At 38.7% G+C, this 19,284-nt stretch overlaps 3 protein-coding genes across 4 annotated transcripts; 1 reads left to right on the top strand and 2 right to left on the bottom strand.

Annotated features, from left to right (window-relative positions):
* Nucleotides 1-1,857: 1,857 nt before the first annotated feature.
* ppme1 (protein phosphatase methylesterase 1) lies at nucleotides 1,858-6,646 on the bottom strand. The gene is made up of 14 exons (XM_088441731.1): nucleotides 6,384-6,646; nucleotides 5,860-5,951; nucleotides 5,612-5,706; nucleotides 5,469-5,526; nucleotides 4,931-4,982; nucleotides 4,460-4,614; nucleotides 4,270-4,360; nucleotides 4,129-4,194; nucleotides 3,920-4,046; nucleotides 3,634-3,763; nucleotides 3,512-3,556; nucleotides 3,366-3,430; nucleotides 3,229-3,296; nucleotides 1,858-3,125 (listed from the first exon to the last, which is right to left on the bottom strand). Exons 1-14 carry the CDS (start codon nucleotides 6,467-6,469, stop codon nucleotides 3,122-3,124), a joined length of 1,134 nt encoding a protein of 377 aa, XP_088297857.1. The 5' UTR covers nucleotides 6,470-6,646; the 3' UTR covers nucleotides 1,858-3,121.
* Nucleotides 6,647-9,689: 3,043 nt separating this feature from the next.
* On the top strand, nucleotides 9,690-15,508 carry LOC148408507 (dicarboxylate carrier UCP2-like). 2 transcript variants are annotated; one of them, XM_088440071.1, is made up of 8 exons: nucleotides 9,690-9,858; nucleotides 9,942-10,010; nucleotides 11,476-11,615; nucleotides 12,451-12,658; nucleotides 12,722-12,919; nucleotides 12,982-13,083; nucleotides 14,108-14,288; nucleotides 14,968-15,508. In XM_088440071.1, exons 3-8 carry the CDS (start codon nucleotides 11,490-11,492, stop codon nucleotides 15,071-15,073), a joined length of 921 nt encoding a protein of 306 aa, XP_088296197.1. In that variant the 5' UTR covers nucleotides 9,690-9,858; nucleotides 9,942-10,010; nucleotides 11,476-11,489; the 3' UTR covers nucleotides 15,074-15,508. The 2 variants fall into 2 exon arrangements, with proteins under 2 accessions (XP_088296197.1, XP_088296199.1); XM_088440073.1 differs by lacking the exon at nucleotides 9,942-10,010.
* Nucleotides 13,634-19,274, bottom strand: dnajb13 (DnaJ heat shock protein family (Hsp40) member B13). Its single transcript, XM_088440070.1, has 8 exons — nucleotides 18,637-19,274; nucleotides 18,459-18,562; nucleotides 18,096-18,257; nucleotides 17,880-18,028; nucleotides 17,563-17,676; nucleotides 17,376-17,489; nucleotides 16,966-17,042; nucleotides 13,634-16,732 (listed from the first exon to the last, which is right to left on the bottom strand). Exons 1-8 carry the CDS (start codon nucleotides 18,702-18,704, stop codon nucleotides 16,573-16,575), a joined length of 948 nt encoding a protein of 315 aa, XP_088296196.1. The 5' UTR covers nucleotides 18,705-19,274; the 3' UTR covers nucleotides 13,634-16,572.
* Between the last annotated feature and the right edge of the window lie 10 nt (nucleotides 19,275-19,284).

The raw sequence follows: 19,284 nt of genomic DNA, 5'->3' as shown, positions 1-19,284 counted from the left end.
AAAAATACCCTTGAAGGAGTGAACCATTAGTATTCACATTACGTCATCTCTTTTGAAAACCCAATATCAATTGATTGATCAAGTCACTTTAACCGTTTCCGTTTCTGCACACGAGTTTAACTAAATATGCCAACACCTTTGCTAAAGGCAGAATACTGACTATACACTTTACTCGTCTAATACGTTCAATAGCCACCTGTTCCCACACATTGTTAATATGTAGTCATTTTTAAACATTTTACGTTGCTTTCAAGGCATGTGGAATGCCTTTTTATTAATGTGATCTATCTATCTATCTATCTATCTATCTATCTATCTATCTATCTATCTATCTATCTATCTATCTATCTATCTATCTATCTATCTATCTATCTATCTATCTATCTATCTATCTCATATACATACATGTGTTGTTGCAAAATAGGATTATAATATCATTGATAACTAAATTCTATAGTTATTTTTAAAAGCGCAGCCTTCCATTAATGGTTTAATAGTTTTGCTTCATCCATCAACCTTCGAAAAAGTCCCATTGCATATTTCTGATTCCTCTGCAAATTCAAGTAAAAACTGGCAAAAAGTTGGTTGGCACATACAATATTCCAGACTCATTAATGTCTGCATGTGGGTGGGATGGAGTGGGGGTTGGGGTACAGCGCTCCCTCCTGCTGACAGAAAGCTAACCAGGTCAGCGCTTTAATTTGAGTCACAGTGCCAGCCTATGGAGAACCTTTGGGGATACCATTTCTCAGTAGTAATTGCGGCAGAATTAGTAGTTAGTTGCCGCATTAATGCATTCCATTTTGTTGCCTTTACTGTCACATGCCAATGCCATTGTTTCGAGCTTTCAATCCATCATCAGCTTGTTACATAATTGGACTTTCAACACTGTTGAATACCCAGTAGACATTGTTGGCCAGTTGTAAATAAACAAGAGCAGAAGCTTATAAGATGTTGAACGTGGAAGCAGTACGTGTGCATATGCTGCATATATTCAAACCATCTACCAGTCAGGTCATAACACAAGCTGAGTAGAAAAATGAGAAGCTATAATGTTAAAAGCACTGTATGTGTAATTGATATTGATTTCTGGAGTCTCCCTCTAATAGCTAACAGATTTACATTCAAGGATATTGATTTTGCACTTAAAATTTGGTGAGGATTTACATAGAAAAAACCTTTCCCTTGTTTCTCCCTTGTTTATGTGTTTATGGGTTCGTTCAAATGCCATTCTTCATTTTCTTGGTAAAAGATGTGAAGGGGTTTGTGATCATGACAACAACCTTTGTCTGGGTGCCCCTGTCACCAGGTACTTCTCCCGCTCTGGAATGTTTTTCAGGCCTTCGAGTGCTCTTTTACGGAAGCCAAGGAGTTTTGGAGAGGGCTAAAAAAAAACGATCGGTTAAATTAGTCCACCGCCCGCTCGGTTACTCCTATTTACTCCATGAGTAGCCATCTCCCTTTATGCTCATGAATTCGCCTTAGAGTCCATGTGAGCCCATCTGGACTGGGGGAGGAAAATAAATTATATATATATATATATATATATATATATATATATATATATATATATATATATATATATATATATATATATATATATATATATATATATATATATATATATATATATATATATATATATATATATTACATTATAAATAATGTAGACTGAGAAGATAGAGGGACCGTCACATTCAAGTATGTACCATCGAGGACATCTGCTGGATAAAGTATGAAATGCATGGCATGGTTAAAAAGCCCCCCAAACTTGGCATTGACATGATACAGGTCCTTTAAAAGTTGTGACTTAATTCAATAATAAGGTAGAAGATTTCCCAGTGCAAACAAAACACAAACAGTTTAAACCTTTTATTTCAGGAAACACACAAAAGATAACCGTCGTTTGTGTGCATCGGTGTGCTATGCCATACTAAATTAACAACTCACTCAGCAGGAATTCAAAACACCTAAATGAAATGTTTTTTTTCTATGCAGCTGCACTTAAAATGACAACATACTTGAATTTCTAACAACTTAAAATTTAAAAGATAATTGCTAACAGTTATGTGGGGATATTTAAATCAGGGGTGCCAAAACGGTACCAGACCACATAAGTCGCACCAAAAACAATTAGGCTTTGGAACTGATTTAGTTACACACACGTTGTTCTGTGTCTCTGTGAAATCCTGCTCACGAGTGTCTGTAAGTTGTACTTTCTTTGTGAGAATGTTGTCATTTATGATATGCCCAAAATGTGTTTGTTGATACAACAACTTGTGACTGTGGCTAACATGCCTGCTAATGTTAGTTCTATAGTTCTGCATTGTGCTTGTTAGCATTTTCATTTGTGTCAGGTTTTTCTCTTTGGAATATTATGTTATTAATGCAAAACATTTGCATATCCTAAGTACTAATTTGCATCTAATTGATGTTTTGTAGAGAAATGGATTGCATTTGTAATTCAGTTATGATTGATTTAATTAATGTAATTTGTGCACATTTTTGTAAGCTATATAATTCTTACATTTGGGACTTATCTGGGTCCACAATAAAAATCTGCAGTGTGGTGCTAAAAAGGTCAGGGACCCCTGATTTAAATGGTTCCTGCCTGTTTTGCTATAGTGCAAACTCAACGAAATTGGAATCATTGTGGGTGCAACTGCATGTTTTTCGGGGGATGGGCTGGGTTCAATGTAAATGGGGCAACAGATGGTGTGGGGATCAAATCATGAGTTTTTGAACGGTGCAAAAGTTCGAGGTCTTAGACTGTAGACTGTAGATAACCTTGAAGTAAATCAGCTGTGTTGATCTTGCTACGTTGACATATTGCTAAATTTTACGCATTCAAAAAGCATGTGACATCTGTTCAATCCCGCTGAATCACTGTTTGCCATTACACACATTTATACCTATAACACATCACTCAAAAAAAAAGGGGGGGGGGACTTTACAGAAAAAAAAAAACAAAATGATTGTTTTACAATAAGGCAAAGCTGAAAGGCAAAGTAACAAACGTAACAATGAAAGCAGTTTTCTTTTAAATATCCTTTTTGTAATGGTCTGTTGTATGATGATGTTGATGAGTCTTGAAATATTTCTTCTATGGCAACATATTCAGTTAACTGTAAAAAGATCAGACAGATTAGCCAACTTCATGCGTTCTCTTTCAAAATGGCGCCTGAAATGGAAATTTTAAGCCTGATGATACATATTTAACCCACTTACCACATAAATCCGTCTTTAAAATCCGTGAATTTGTGACGGACCATAAACGCCGCTAGAGCGTCCGCTACCTAGAAAGCGAGGACGATTCGGCGAATGACAAAAAGGCCACGCTGAAAGTTCAAACTTTTGCGACATACTTTTTCCGGCGCATCCTCGTGGACGGCGTGGCCGCACTGAGGGAGGACCTGCATCTGAAACTTCCCTGCGAACAAAAGTCAGACGATCAAGCGGGAGACCCTGTATTTTGCCCGACGACCATCCGATATTTATTTGATCTGCTTACCTTGCATCTGTCCTATGGTAAGATCTTTGTCAAGCCTGTCCACCCCTGCACAAAGAGCACGTTTGAATTCTGGATGACAAAACCTCCGCTATGAGAAACGGCGGCGAGGCGAGCGATCGAACCTGCGAGCAGGAGCAGTTTCGGCGCGGAGCAGGTGAGAAAAAGTGACGAGAGGCCTTTAAACCAGCCCTCCCAGTATTTCTCCGTCCTCGCCAAATCCACGCGCCACGTGAAGACGCTCTCCTTCTTCGTCTGAAACGCATCGCATCTTTTAAAATACGCGGGCCGTGTTAAGTCATTTTAGCAGATGCCGCGAGCCACTAAAATGTAGATGGCGGACCGCAAATGGCCCCCGGGGCGTAGTTTGGATATCTCTGCTGTGAACTGCTGGTACGACACACAATTCACCTCTTGGTCATCTTCCTTCATCCGTTTCTTGTTGGAGTCTTCTTCTCCTTCTTCATCCTCCTCTTCTTCTATAATGCCTTCGCCAATGCTATGGGAGACCAGAGGGCTCCTGGCTGACTCCTCACATCTGTCAAGGTCAGGACGGACTTGTCACGAGCGCACACTCGCACGTATTTGGATTTCTATAGCCGACGCAGGGCAGTACGTACTTTTTCACTTGGCCTCCCATCGACACCCGTGCGGACTCGATGTTTCGGATCTGGCCACTTTTCACACTGCCGTGGGAATGTAGCCGCGTTATAAGCAGTTGTTAGAAGCTGTTACAAGCAGCGAGGTGGATTAAGTCTTACCTCCACTCTATGGCATGCTCCAGTGATTTAAACATTTTTGGCCTACTTCTGAGGAAATTCTGCATGCTGTTCAAAGCGTCCATTGCTGTGCCTGAGTGAAAACAATTTGTAACAGAGATGACGAGTGGAACAAGACATTTAAGATGCCGTTTGAAGACTACGTTGAAAATATAAAGGAAAAAAAAAATACCTTCAACAACATCAATGACACAGAGGCCAAGCAGTGAGGGTATGTGATTGGCAGCGGCGGTGTGAACGGCGATGGCCCCGCCCATGCTGTGCCCGATGATCATGATTGGCTGTGGGTTTTCTCCATAAAGCGCTTCGACCACTTTGCCAACATCCCTTTGGAAAAAAATAGAAAAGAGAAATTCCTAACAATGTATTGGGAAATACGTTCAGAAGCCACAATTATTAAATATATTGGAAATAAAAGTTCTTCATGACTCTGTTAAAACGCCAGATTTTTGTGATCTGCACAAAAAAAAACAATGATTGTGGCTTCTCATTTGAATGTGCTTGTTAAATTAATTGTGAAAAAAAAAAACGTGTTTTAATAATTCATCTTGGTCTCATTGTTTTCATTATATAAACTTGGCATTTTATCATGGGTGTGCAGACTTATTATAGTGGTGCTTCTCTTTAATATACATCATCTTACTTGGCCATAGTGTCCGCGGAGAGATCTTCAGAATTTTTCACTTTTGAGTCACCTGCAGCAGATGACAGAAATGATCTAATTTGTTTTTGGTGGTCTATAGAGCAGAGACAATCAAGCTTTCATTATTTGTATGTTAAAACGGCAGTTGTTTGAAGGCTTGCAGTTAAATAAGGCCTTTGTATGCAAGATGCAAACCTGCATTTGAGAGCTAAAACATGTACTAAATTATACATAGAATTAAAAATAATCCACTTACTGTCACGCTTAAATCCATGCAAATTGTTCTGCTCGTTTTGGCTTTGGCCACATGGGGGCAGTACAATACATCACAGTGGAGAAGTAACATTAGAAATTCTAAAGAAGTTATTGCAGTATATATTTTGTGTCTACGTGTTTGGATATCTAATTCTTAAGGGTAATCACCATTCCAAAATGTAAACCTTCCAAACCGCACCTTCTTGTGAATTGGTTTGCATCACCTGCCACCATAGTGACTGTTGATTTTCCTGTCATGTCAATTGCACTACATGCCACTTACCATGAGCTCGAAGGTCCATAGCCACCACCCTGCAGTTAATCCTGCTGCAGATGACAGCCTGTAAAACATTAAGTACATTCAAAACAGCCCGGATTTTACAGTTTGCATATTGACACAATAAAAGTAAACGTTACGACGCTTACTGTGAAGACGGCCCAGGAGAGAGCGGAGTGTCCTCCTCCATGGAGCAAGAGCAGCACCGGGCCATGAGCACCACTGCAGTAAACTCTGAAAATGTTCCGTGTAGTCAAAGAATTGCTGCACAGGATTTAAACTAAATTCTCACTCCCTCAAACAATTTGTCAGAAGCAATTACAGCAAGCGTCATAGTCGATCAACTTCAAGTTGATTGAACTGAAATTCATGCACTAAAAAGCAGTAAAAGATATGTCTTTGCCAGTTTCATTTTCCACTTCGACATCTTCCATCGTTTCAAAATACTGACTCCAGGACAGCGGGGTGAAATCTCTCCTTCGTCCAGGCCTGGATTTAGAAGACAAACAGAGCACTGTCTGAACATCTCTTCATTATTAGTTATCATTAAGAACATAAGACACTGTCGTGACTCAGGGGTTGAGGTAGATCAGTTCAAATTTCATGACTAACGGAAATCAAATGAGCATTTTCAAAAGTTGGTGCAACGACACCATTTCTGATATCGCTTTATTGATATGTAAGCAGTTACTATTTGCATTAAAGCGATTGTACTCAATTCTTGAACTAGTTGTTGGCTTATAGCATATTAAAAATGCTTCATCTGAAAATCACTGTTATCCAGTCCAAGGGCTATTTCAGTCATTTGGCAAGACCACCAATGGCGGTGCTGCATTAATACATACGGCACGAACTGATGCAAAGTATCGGATTTTAAATATTACCTTTGACGTCACGCTAATATGATGCTAAATGACTTACCCCATCTTCATTTTGGAGCTGGACTGCAAGCCACCCGGCATAGGAGGTCTGGAAGCTAACAGGTTTAAATGCAACTGTTTCTCCATGTTGCGGGAAGCCGATCTGGGTTGCACTCAGGAAAACTTGTATGTGACATCAACACACTCTCGCTGTAAAAGGGTTTTCTTCCACGCCTGCTGCACCGATGCTAAGCAGACGTGATATAAACGCTAGCCGTTATCTGCTGCTACATTTGTACCCAAGGCTAACCGCTACTACGCTAATTTTCTTCTTCGTGTTCGTCACTTCCGCCCGGCGGCTTCTTCTACTGGTCAACTGTTGCCCTCTAGTGTCCATATGTATCAACAACAAGTATAAAGCTCAATGTTATTCTCAAGCCTCTAATTTGTAAAATTAGTCGTAAATATAGGTGGGTAGAGTAAAACAATGCCACCAGCTAAAGGAGCTCGATTTACACCGTTTCAAACCTCTCAAACATGAGGTTACATCAACAACAAAATCTCACAATACACCATCAAGCCAAAATATCACAAAAAATAATGACAAATAATGATGCTCTCACCTCAAATTATACACAGACAAGTTCAATTAATGGGAACTCTGAGCCTGAAAATGAAAGCATTCTGTTGTTTGACTGGCAACAAATGCACATACAGTGGCACTACACGTCACTATTATAGTGAGAGATTTGCAGTAAACAAATAACTTTTAGAAGACGTCGTTTGGAAACACTCTTCTGGAATTGTAGGTTTAAGTAAGTCGGTCTATAGAAATTTGGAAACACAACGTTATAATAGGTTGACTCCCAGCTATTATTCTTGGAATCCTACAATACAATCACCAGATGAAAAGAGTGCAACTTTCAATGGCTTAGTCTTAGTGTCCTCTAAAGGGTTTGATCATATCGCATGACCGCAGAAAAGTAGGTGTGGATTATATTGTTATACTACTGTATAACAGACACGGTATCAAATTGCATTGCATGTTTTTGACCATGAGGGAATTCTCAGTTGTTTGATCATTCAAGAGTTTTGTCATATGCAAAGTAATACTACACAACAAAATTCTTATTCTGTTCACTTCCCGAGTAGGGAAGCCTAAAGTATTCAATAAAACAAAACAACGACAAAAAAACAGTAAGAACATACATATAAACAAAACGCAGTTAAACATGTTCAACTAAATAATCACAAGGTTCCATAACTGATCAATTTTTTTGGACAATTATATCCTATGATTATTGTAACAGATATTTACTTGAGTAGCCTTGAATGAACAAAATCATGAAAAAAATCCTATTTCATTTCAAAGACTATTGTAATATTTTTTTTGTCCTTTAATGTCAAACTTTGTTATACTTAATGTCATACCTGTAAAATACAACCGTTAAACAAAACTACCCACTCTCACGCTGTATCGGGCACAAATTTTGTTAAGCATCTTTTAAAGTGACACAATGTAAATGTTCATCTTTGTCTTTGAGCAGAGTTAAGCTGCCTCTGAATTAAATACAACTGAGTTAATGCTTCATGCAATTTAAATGCATCTCCAAAATACCCCAATATATGCATATACACACCTAATGTGTGTACAGTATATATTTAATTGCAAATTATGTGAAAAAAAAAAAAAGAAAGACTCCACTCAACATGATGCATCAGATGGAGGGACACAATAATACAATGCAATGAAAGCAGTTTGGAAAAACACATAATAAAAACAAACACGCAATAAGACAATGTGACAGGTGAACGGCCCATGAATAATGAAACATACTTGCATGCACCGCTAACATTTACATTAAGAAGATTCTGCCTTTATTAATAGCTGCGGGCCTTATTTATAGGGCGGCGGTGATAAGCTGTGTTCACTGCGCCGATGCACACTTCGTGGTATTCAAATTGCAGCAGAGCACAGCAGGGCCCGCTCGGTTTCATTTTGCACGCGCCGTATACGAGGTCACCTCGATCTGGCTGGAGCCGGAACAGCCACGAGTGTTTACGGCTCTGTCTACGGTCTGTGAGACTTCTTTTGGATTGCCGGGGAAGTGAAGAGGTTCAAGTTAGATAACTGAACTGGGGTAAAGTGCCCAAGCCTAAATTTGCCTTCCTATCAAAAATCTAAACGAGACAGTCAACATATAAAGACTTTTATAGTGCCAGACAAAGACAAAAACCTTATTTATTATAATGATTATAATGAATGTTTTTTAACAAAGCAGTGGAAGTGTTCAGTATTTCGAAGTAGCGGCTTCAGCGGGACCTCCTTGTGACCGATGATGTAAGTTTGCATGGAAAGTCACATGCGCCGCATGTAGGCATGCACTCACCAACGGTGCCTATAAAGTTTCACGCTTCTCGGGCACATTACTGCCACACAAAATTTACAGATGCTACAGGCTTAAACGAGCCCGCACAGATGTTCTAGTACATCCAATCCACATTTGTGCACCGAATTGATCGGCTGGAAAGCTGAACATAGATTCAGGAAATTTCCTCACACACCACTAAAGTATACGATGAACCCCCTCATATTCCAGGTTTAGCATATTCCTATTTCTTTTGGTAAAAATCCACCTATTATTAGCTCTATGAAACTAACAGATGCTAACGATAAAAGATTATTATAGTTGGGCTTAAAACAACAATAAGTTTTGCAGTGCAATGCAGTCCAATGGTGGAGCAACACATGTAGATAGTACAAAAATACTCACGGGCATTTCACAGTTTACTGAGAAGCTGCGGCCATCTCCATGCATGTCCATAATTTACTGCCTCCAGGTGGCCATGATACACAGATCAGAGGGAGTAGCACAAGTGCAATAAATTAAGGCAACAAAAAAATGCACCATGTCTTAAAGTTGCGTTTTATGGTGTCAAATTATCAAAAAAATTCTTTGTAGAGCAGTGGTACTCAAAACTTATTTCAATGAGGCACCCCCTGTGAAATATTAACATATTCAAGTATTCTTGGATTAAAAACAAAATAACTTAAGCAGTTCATCTGCGATTTATTCAATTTGGTTGTATTTCTAGGGGTTTTTTTAATTAGCAACTCGAGCACAGATCACGCCGCATCATTTTTGGCTCATCTGCCAGAAAACTGCATCACTAATTATAAAATAGCCATCGTTAAAAACGTAATAAGAAGCATGCAACATTTTGTATCGCCCGGCGAAAACCCTCAAGGAATTCTATAAGGGGAAGCCGCTCTCATTGGCTGCCAATGGGAGCCAATAGACACACAAAGGACTGCATGTTCTAGAACCCCCTGGATGAACTTACACCGAATATGAAATGCACAAAAGTATCGCATGGAGAATCAAAGAGCGCACATCAAAGTCGTTTTCAAGCGGCTTTGAAAGTGCTTTCAACGGTTTCAAAGTTTGCAAACTCCGCCGGGCGGCGGCGGGTGACGCTGCAAAGTGAAGATCAACAGGCGGCTGGAGATGGTAAACAGGAGACTCACATAACAGGTGGGTACAAGTTGTCACGCTGCCTGGGGGTCATGCGCCAATAGGTGTTCATAAATTCTGCGGCTCGGCGGAGGGACAAACAGGCGGAAGGTGGCGAGGGATGAGGACGGCGTAGCAAAGAATTGTTCGGTCACTTTGGGAATACAACAAAGGTAATTGATGACGTGAAAATGCATTTCTCATGGATGTTTTTTTTTTAGTCGTGTCTTGGCATTTTTAATGACTTGAACATGGAAAAATGAGACATTGGACAGCTTAAAATGGACCTTTGATGTCTAACTGTCAATGACAGTGAATGTCTTGAGTGATTAAAGTATCTTAAAAAAAAGGATCTGTTTATAAAATCACTTAAAAGGGTGGATTGATAAACAGAAATTGATTATTTTCAGTGAGTTGTTGGTTACATAATCTTGAAAAAAAAACATCAGAATAAATGATAATTTTCAGAGAATAAAGTTGCAATAATTTAATATTTACTGGAATTTATTAATAGTAAATTTGAAATTCTACTGGAAAAAAGCATGTTTATATGAGATTTTAGACATTTTTAAATTGTACTTTCCCCATCTTTTTTCTTTTTTGTTAGGTAATTTGTTTAAAAATGAAAACAAAATAACAGGATGTCTTTTTTCAGTGAGTTAAGTTACATTATCCTGAAAAACCATCACGATAAATGATAATAATTTTCAGAGAATAAAGTTGTAATGTTCAAGTACTAAAATCAGTTACTTTAGGCAGAAACGTACTTATGTAATCAATTACTTCAGCACTTAATAAAATACAGTAATCATTACCTTTGTACTTGATTGCCTAAAGTAATCCAATAGTACTTTAAAATTTGAATTATAATTGCAACTTTTTTTCACACACTTTGATGAACCCTGCGGCTTATTTTCCAATGAGGCTTAGTTGCAGTTTTTTGGTAGCCACTAGGAGACAATCGTGTGGTTAAACAAAGGGAGACAAAAGACGACACCATCAATGTACTGACTTTGAATTTGAAGTTCTATTTTAACCAACACCAGGAGGCATTTTCCACAATCAAATACAATCAGTCATGTTACTGAAGTGTTGGTGCAGTATTCTAACAATGACGTTCTATTTTACCCGACACCAGGAGGTATTTTCCACAATCAGGCACGTTACTGAAGTGTTGGTGCAGTATTCTAACAATCAGTGTGTCTGTTATGTTGGTGCTGCTCTCATTTCGAATCATGCAGGCATGTGTTGAAGGCATGTTGCTGCTCTCGCCAGTTAGTTTGAAAATTTAAAAAAAAAAGTGTAAATATGTCACAATTTGCAATTTATAGCCTGTAAATTTTTGTTGGTGCAATTTATAATCCGCTGCAGTTCATAATCTGAAAAATACAGTAGTTAATCATTTAGCTTGGTACTTAATCAATTAGATTAGTACTTAATTGCCCAAAGTAATTACTAAAGTAATCACTACCCGGGATTAAATGCATGGACTGGTTCCACAGTGACGCACTTGTCGTATATTTCCACATTGCCATCGTCACAAGTGATGTTGTGTAACCTGATTGATGACAAGTTGAGTTGCGCTCATTGTAAGGCATGTGCAGGTCAAATAAGAGCAGATTTTTCCACGTGTGTCAGACCCAGGCGCAAAAATGGCGGTTATCAAAGGCGGTGAGGTGGCGCCCTCGGCCACTGTCAAATTCTTCGGCGCTGGCACTGCAGCCTGCATTGCGGACCTGGTCACCTTTCCGTTGGACACGGCCAAAGTGCGACTACAGGTAGGAAGATGAAGTGGACTGATGAAATTATTCAAATGGTCTGTACATTATATCCCCAACAAATTGCATGTAATTGCGGTTTCATTTCTGTGATTTGCAATAACACAAACACAATGACAATCTGTTTTTTTTTTAAATATAATTATTAATGTCTTACTATGAATGTAAAGAAACAGTATATTAATACGACATGTTTTAAGCATTCATTATCATAACTTAACAAGATTCTAATATAAAAGTGGCCTGAACATAAGAGTAGCTCATAAATCAGATTCCAACAAAAGGTAAACAAACGTAAACAAATCAAATGTATGTCTCATGAAACAATAAAACGTGGACTTAACTATTGACTTACACTCTATATGCTGTAAATAAAAAATATAATAAACACAATTTTTGACAGAAATGAAAATTTTGGGATTGCCATAAAAACAATTTCCTTAAGGTCTCAACGTTTATTTCCCAGCAGACAAAAGGTTCAAATTGTAATCAAAATAAGGGCTTAGTTTACAATGCACACCAATATATATATATATATATATATATATATATATATATATATATATATATATATATATATATATATATATATATATATATATATATATATATATATATATATATATATATATATATATTAGTGCTGTGAACGGAAATCAAGAATGGCGCACATTCTTTTTTCACAGCCCCGTATGTGTCTGGTACACATGTCGGTTGAACGTTCTATCAGCCACAGCCGAGATTCGAAACCCGAACCGCCAACCGCGGACTCACGTGCCGGGTGGATAAAAATGAATGGCGTTCAATGTGCTTCTAATTCTATACGTGTCTTTAGGTTCAGGGCGAGGTTCAGAAAGCCCAGGGTACAAATGTCAGCAAATACCGTGGGGTATTTGGCACCATCAGCACCATGGTGCGCACGGAAGGCCCCGGGAGTCTTTACAACGGGCTGGTGGCGGGACTGCAGCGGCAGATGAGCTTCGCCTCCGTACGAATCGGTCTTTACGACACCATGAAGCAATTCTACACCCGGGGCAACGAAAGTGAGTACCGGCGGCCCGCCACTCGATGACGGCGCCTCGATAGTAAGAAGCGCACGTGTAAAGGTTCGGGGATCGTCACGAGGCTCATGGCGGGCTGCACCACCGGCGCCATGGCGGTGGCTTTTGCGCAACCCACCGACGTGGTGAAGGTACGCTTCCAAGCCCAGGCTCGCTCGTCTGACGGCGAGAGAAGGTACAACGGTACTCTGGACGCGTACAAGACCATCGCCAGGGACGAGGGCGTGCGGGGGCTTTGGAAAGGTACGACTGCATGGAAATCATGTCCGCCGCTTGGGAAATAAGCGACTTTTGAATACTTGCAGGGTGCGCGCCCAACATCACCCGGAATGCCATTGTCAACTGTGCGGAGCTGGTGACCTATGACATCTTTAAGGAGGTCATCCTGAAGTATAACCTAATGACGGGTGAGAACCTTTGTCGATCAAAAACATCTTCTGGGTTTGAGGTTACTGTAGAAAGTTAGAAACTAAACAGGTACTGTCAAGAAGTACTTAGTTAACATTAAGTATAACATACAACAGGGGTGTTCAAACAAAGGCCCGCGGGCCTTTTGAGGTTATTACTATCAAACAAATATAACACAAAGATCATTGGTGTCCAAAATAAGACTTGGGGGCCATTTGGCAGCATCTGAAAAGAAACACTCTAGAAGGCCAATATATTTAGTATTCTCACGCATCTTTCAAAGCAAACAAAATATTGTGTGCTATGTCTATGCAAATATTGTTGGTATCATATCAAAGATTGATTTCCATTCCATACTTGGAATTGCATGTAAATAATCTTTGTTATATGAGTGGAAACACTGCCATCCAATGGTCACAGTTATCACTACAGTGCTCAATTGGCTTATATTAGGTTAGCATTAGTCAAGGGTGTCAGCTACCCTCCATAAAAAACACGTTCGATGTTATTTATTATTATAACTATTTAAAAAAATTGAATTCTCGTCCATGGCCCCGAAAGAGTTAAGTCGTGAAACCTTTGGATAAATTACATGAGCCTGGGTCAGTTTGACATTTTGAGGTTATTTCTATGAAACAAATATAACACACAGTTATAAATGAATTATTGCATTTATGAGTTTTCTTTTTTACACTTTTGATTAAACAGACAATGACAAACCCCTTTGAGTTGATGACAGACATTATTGCTGTTCTTGCAAAATGAACATAAACAACATCACTGGTTCAAATAAAATATTAGATTTTGGATTATGCATATTTCTGACACATTTGGGTAGCTACAGTAAATATGCCCTGAGTCAAAGTAAACCATGAACACGGTTGCTGTTCCTCGCAAACAATCGTAACAACAGGGTAAGCTACTTTACATAGAATACCAAAATACAAGACTGTTTTCCATATTCTAATTTATCATATGCAATTCATGCACCTCCCTGAAACAATGAGTCATGCTCCCTTCCAGACAACCTGCCGTGTCATTTCACCGCCGCCTTTGGCGCAGGCTTCTGCACCACAGTCGTGGCGTCGCCCGTGGACGTCATCAAAACGCGCTTCATGAATTCGGGTGCCAATCGCTACACCGGCGCCGTCAACTGTGCTCTCATCATGATGAGGAACGAAGGACCCACAGCCTTCTATAAAGGGTAAAACCATTTCACATACAACATTTGGATCTTTCATCCTTATGTGGCTCGCATTTGAATTGCAGCCAATGACGCTTTGGGCAATATGGCGACATCTGGAGTATGTCTTTATGATATCTTATAAGAATCAAACACTAGGGAGCTGAAATTTCCAGCAAATGATGTAAACATGTAAAATTTCATAATGAAACAATTCTGATATTTCTATGTGATAGCAAGTAGACGTGTGGGATTTTGTGTACAAAAACAAAACCACTGTCCAAATTTTGGACCATATAAAACCATTATAATTATGATTTTTGTAATGCCTTTTAATAGGATCTATTACATTGATTTTCCTGCAATTTTTGCAACCTTTTCTTGTGCAGTGGACAAACTGAGCAAACGAAATTCTTTGTTGACTTGTGTTTCACCTCAAGACAGTAGGTGGCAGTAGAACAGTTAATGACTTTGCCTTAAGTAGCATCATCACTCAACAGACTACAAAGACAGACGACCATTTTTCAATTTTTCGTGGGTGTTAATAAATTTATGGATATAACTGATCCCACTGAACAATTTGAGTGGTTGAAGGAAAAAAAAACTTTTATTATTAGGCCTTTAAACGCATTAACATAATTAGGACTCTGGTCAGCACTAATATTGGATTTTTTTTTTGTTTGTTTTTTCCTTCCTTCAGGTTTATGCCTTCTTTCCTGCGACTGGGCTCCTGGAACATCGTCATGTTTGTCACATATGAACAAATCAAACGAGGCGTGACAAAGTATTGGGAGTCACCCTTTTGAAGCTTTTTAGCAGGAAACCTTAGAGACCGAAGCTTCATGAAAGTGCACAGTGATGACGCCGCAGGTCGGAAGAGCACTTGAAATGGTTTTGGGGGGTCCTTTTCTCACAGCTCAGGTAAATTTGAGGTCCATTCATTCCTGCTGCGGGAATTGTTGCAACACCCTTTTGGAATTCCCAAAGGGAATTGCCTAGCGTACCAAAATATGCAGATCCATATTTAGTGTCTGCCTTTAAACAGGATGTTTATGTTTACAACACGAATAAGGGAGATGATGTTAGATTGCGGTTATGTTGTACTGTATCTGTTATTGAGACCACATGCAGTAATTAGACTGAGCCAAAAGATAAAATGCATTGATTTGTTGCTGGTCAATAAATTAGGAACGTTTCAAAAGTGTTGAAGATTCAATAAAGTGACATTTTTTTCCAAATGATTTCTGGTCTGCCTGATTTGCTTTGCCACTGTAATCAATTCATTATAGATTGTAGAAATGTGCCTAATATTTTGACTGTTGTATGTACATGAAAGCCGAAAGGCTTGGATTTGATTTTCGTGCTTCACTGGTTTTCAGTAATTCTAATGCGGTGTTAGCGATCAGCAAAATGGACTAGGGCTGCAAGTAATCATTTTTACTCATTCAATGCCATTGACGGCGATTTTTTTTAACTCATTCGCTGCCATTAACGACCATAGACGTCAAAGATCACACTGTCAGCCTAGACAAAACGGATCTATATCTTATATAGATGGCAATTAAAGGGAATGGATTAGTAATATTTTGTCAATTAAACATTTTACTTTTCATACATTTATTCAAAAATTTGTATTTTTTTTAATTGTCAGGGAGACAATAAAAATAACCGCTTTGCTTAATTTACTGGATTACTGGTTTGGTCAGTAATGTCAGGAAATGGTTTTTAATGATAATTTCCAAAGTAAAAGCTGATAATATAATTATAATCACTCTGCTTTCATAGAGGACTAAAATCAGACAATTTTCAGTGTGAAGAGGCTGGCATTTTTGTTCTTCTAAATCAGGGGTGTCAAACTTTAAATAATTATCAAAAATTTGATTGATTCTTTTCGATAATTTGCAGCACATCTCCAACGGACCATAAAGTCGTACTGCCCTCGTATGTATTTAAGGATAAGGATGATTTAAGGACGTATTTAAGGGCTCTTGAAAATAAGTGTTAAGCTGTTGCTAATATTATGACATGATTACATAATATGTACCGTACACAAAGCATACAGCGGGCTAGTGTAAATGGGCTGTGAAAAACTGCCTGTGGGAACGTACAGGGACATATTCAAAGCTAGATGTTTGCTTAAAACCAACACTGTGTTTACTAAATAAACGTAGTCAGGGTGGTAACATGTACTTGATGGATCTCATTTTGTGTTTTGAGCATGACTCAGTATTCTAAAACGTCTTTCAGCCAAAATGGACTTACATTTTGCTCTTTTGATGGCGAGAAATAAAAAGGGCAAATGCGATCAATTTTTAAAAAGTAGAGCTTGTTTGATGAGATCCTTCCTGTCTGGGGAGAGCCTCTCCGGAAACTGGATGCCAAAAATGAGGATGAGGTTTCCTCTTTGGGAGGGATTCTGGGAGAGCGGCATCCCTTCTCCAGTCACCACTTTTTGGTATGTGAAACTGCAGTGTGGTCACACACACACACACACAAAAAAAAAAAACGGATACGGATAAACGATTTGCTTGTTTTTGGATTCATGCAAATCCTCTACTTTTTGTTCTGATTCATAGTTACTACAAAAGGGGCGTGGAAAAGAAATACTTTGGACGAAATACAAGAAAATAAATGAATATAAAATGTGTGCATGGGTTCAAGAAAATAAACACTGTATATCAAGAGGTAAAACGCTTACTGTACAATGTCGTTGATGGGAATATTGAGTAGTCTGCCATCTAGTGTTTCTACGTTGACAGAACAACCCGTCAGAGCCTGTGAGAAAAAAAAAAATAGGGTCATTCCAGAATTGGAGGACCACCCATCACATTTTAGATAATTTACATAAACAATACTAAAATATACAGTTCCTGAGTAAATTTACTTGCGGCTACATTTCACTTGTCCTGAGACCAAATCTAAAAAAAAAAACGAATAAAAAGGAATGATTGAAAACAGCTTTCAATACAGTTTACTAAATACCGTAATTCCCAGAATATAAGACACGCATTTTTTTAAGATGAAGGCCAAAAGTATGGATGCGTCCTATAAACGGTATTTTTTTCCCTCCACTTTCCAAACGTTTCTTTGGTTTTGATCATGACTCACCATGGCCAGTGAGATTTGGGCCTTGAAGATCAAGTCATTATTTTGTCTTTTGAACTGAGGGTGAGTCTTCTGTCGCACTATGAAAACAATATCTGCAGGAATCTTGTTGGGACCCTGTCGGGTGATAAAATCCAAACAATTATTAATATCCAGTCTTAATTCTGCTCTAATTTCATCGATCCCCTACCTGATCCCCCTCTTTGGAGAAAATGACCTTCGTGCCCTCTTTCCATCCAGGTTTGACGTCAATTGACAGAATCTTATCCTTAATACCCGAAGTGTAGCCATCATCGTTCATAACCTGTGAGTTTATTACAAAAAAACGTTAAAAGTTTCATATTTAGTGGGCTGACTCATTGACAATGACAGCGTGTGCTAGTTAAAACTTCCCGTGCATTTCATCGGAGAAAGATGACTTGAGATACGTTTACGTTTTTGAGCGACAAGCATGGCCGCGAACTTGTATCTAACGTTAGAATGAAATCCGGACGCAAGCAAACTGACCCTTCGAGATATCTTGATTTTTTTCGTGCAACCATGGAAAAGATCATCCAGGGATAAATGAAGATCCCGCTCGATGGGGGGATCCTGCGTCTTGACCTCCTCCGGTAACAATCCACCCAACAGCAGAGGGATGTCATTTGTGTAGAAGTCTAGCAAGACAAATGGACATTATTGCGCAATCCATGTCGCACATGCTATTTAGTTTATTTACGGTACCTGCAAATGGGTTGTCACTGCCGAAAAATTGCTTGAAAGTTTTGTCTGGATTGCCGTGGTAGACGTATTTAGTTGACCAGGCGCCGCCGCTGCCAAACTCATATGGGATTCCACCTTTTAGGCCTTCCACTCCAAACTTGTCGTACGTTGCCTTTTTTCGAGCTGTCGCGATATGTCATATGAAAAAAAAGATCATTCAAAATAGATTAACGCATTATTTGTTTATGTCGATTAAGGCTTACGTATGCAATAATCGTGTTGTCTAGTTAGGAATTTGTGAAACTAATAATGATAGAAAAAAATGGCAATATGTGTATTGCATTATTATTATTATCATGATTATGTAAAAAGAAACATGCTTACGGTCGCTCAAAACATCGTAGGCTTCACCCAGTTGGTAAAATTTTTCGGCACTTTCTGGTTCTTTGTTGCTGCTCGGGTGAAACTTGAGTGACAGACGTCGATACCTGCAGAGAAAAAAAATAATGACGATGCCTTACGGTGATTGGTTAATTGTGACAGCTGTTGCTAGGTAACTTACGCTTTTTTGATCTCCGCATCTGTCGCATTTCTGTTTAGTTCAAGTTTGTCGTAGTATTCGCTGCACATAGCAACGTCTAAAACTTTTTTTCTTTAGGAATGAAAATGTAAAAAAAAAAACAAAAAAAAACTACGAAATGAATCAAATGCGATTAGTCTTACGATCTCCAGCTCCAGTCTTTGCGCAAAAATCAAATCAAATCACAAAAGCTATGACAATCACAGACACAAAAAAGTGTGATAAGGTCAGGGTCGACAAAACAGCACGCTCATCAAAAGAATTTTAACATTGATGATTTAAAAATGACGACGTAACGCACGCGAAAGCTTTTAAAGCAATTACGACAATGATGTCAGCCAAGTGACGTTTCATTCGGCGCTGGTATGAAATTCAATGCCGTGGTCGATTAGTTACAGAAAAAGCAGCCATCAAACATTAGTAAGACAGAAAACAAAAGCACAACCAACCTATCTCAACCTAACTAGCCATTGGGAAGGAAATGTTTACATCGGTTGCTAAGCAGCCGGCCAATCCAGGGACCGTCAATAAAGTACAAGACCGAAAAACGTCAACGCGGTGAAAAAAAAAATATGTAGAAATGTAAAAAGTAGACAAAAACAACAGCAGAAATTAACAATGCTGTTGGGA

This window comes from Hippichthys cyanospilos, chromosome 18 (assembly GCF_059441005.1).
Source record: "Hippichthys cyanospilos isolate Australia breed blue-spotted pipefish chromosome 18, RoL_Hcya_1.0, whole genome shotgun sequence".
NCBI classification, from domain to species: Eukaryota; Metazoa; Chordata; class Actinopteri; order Syngnathiformes; family Syngnathidae; genus Hippichthys; species Hippichthys cyanospilos.
The sequence above is the reverse complement of the archived record's forward strand: the minus strand, read 5'-3'. Positions and strand labels throughout refer to the sequence as shown.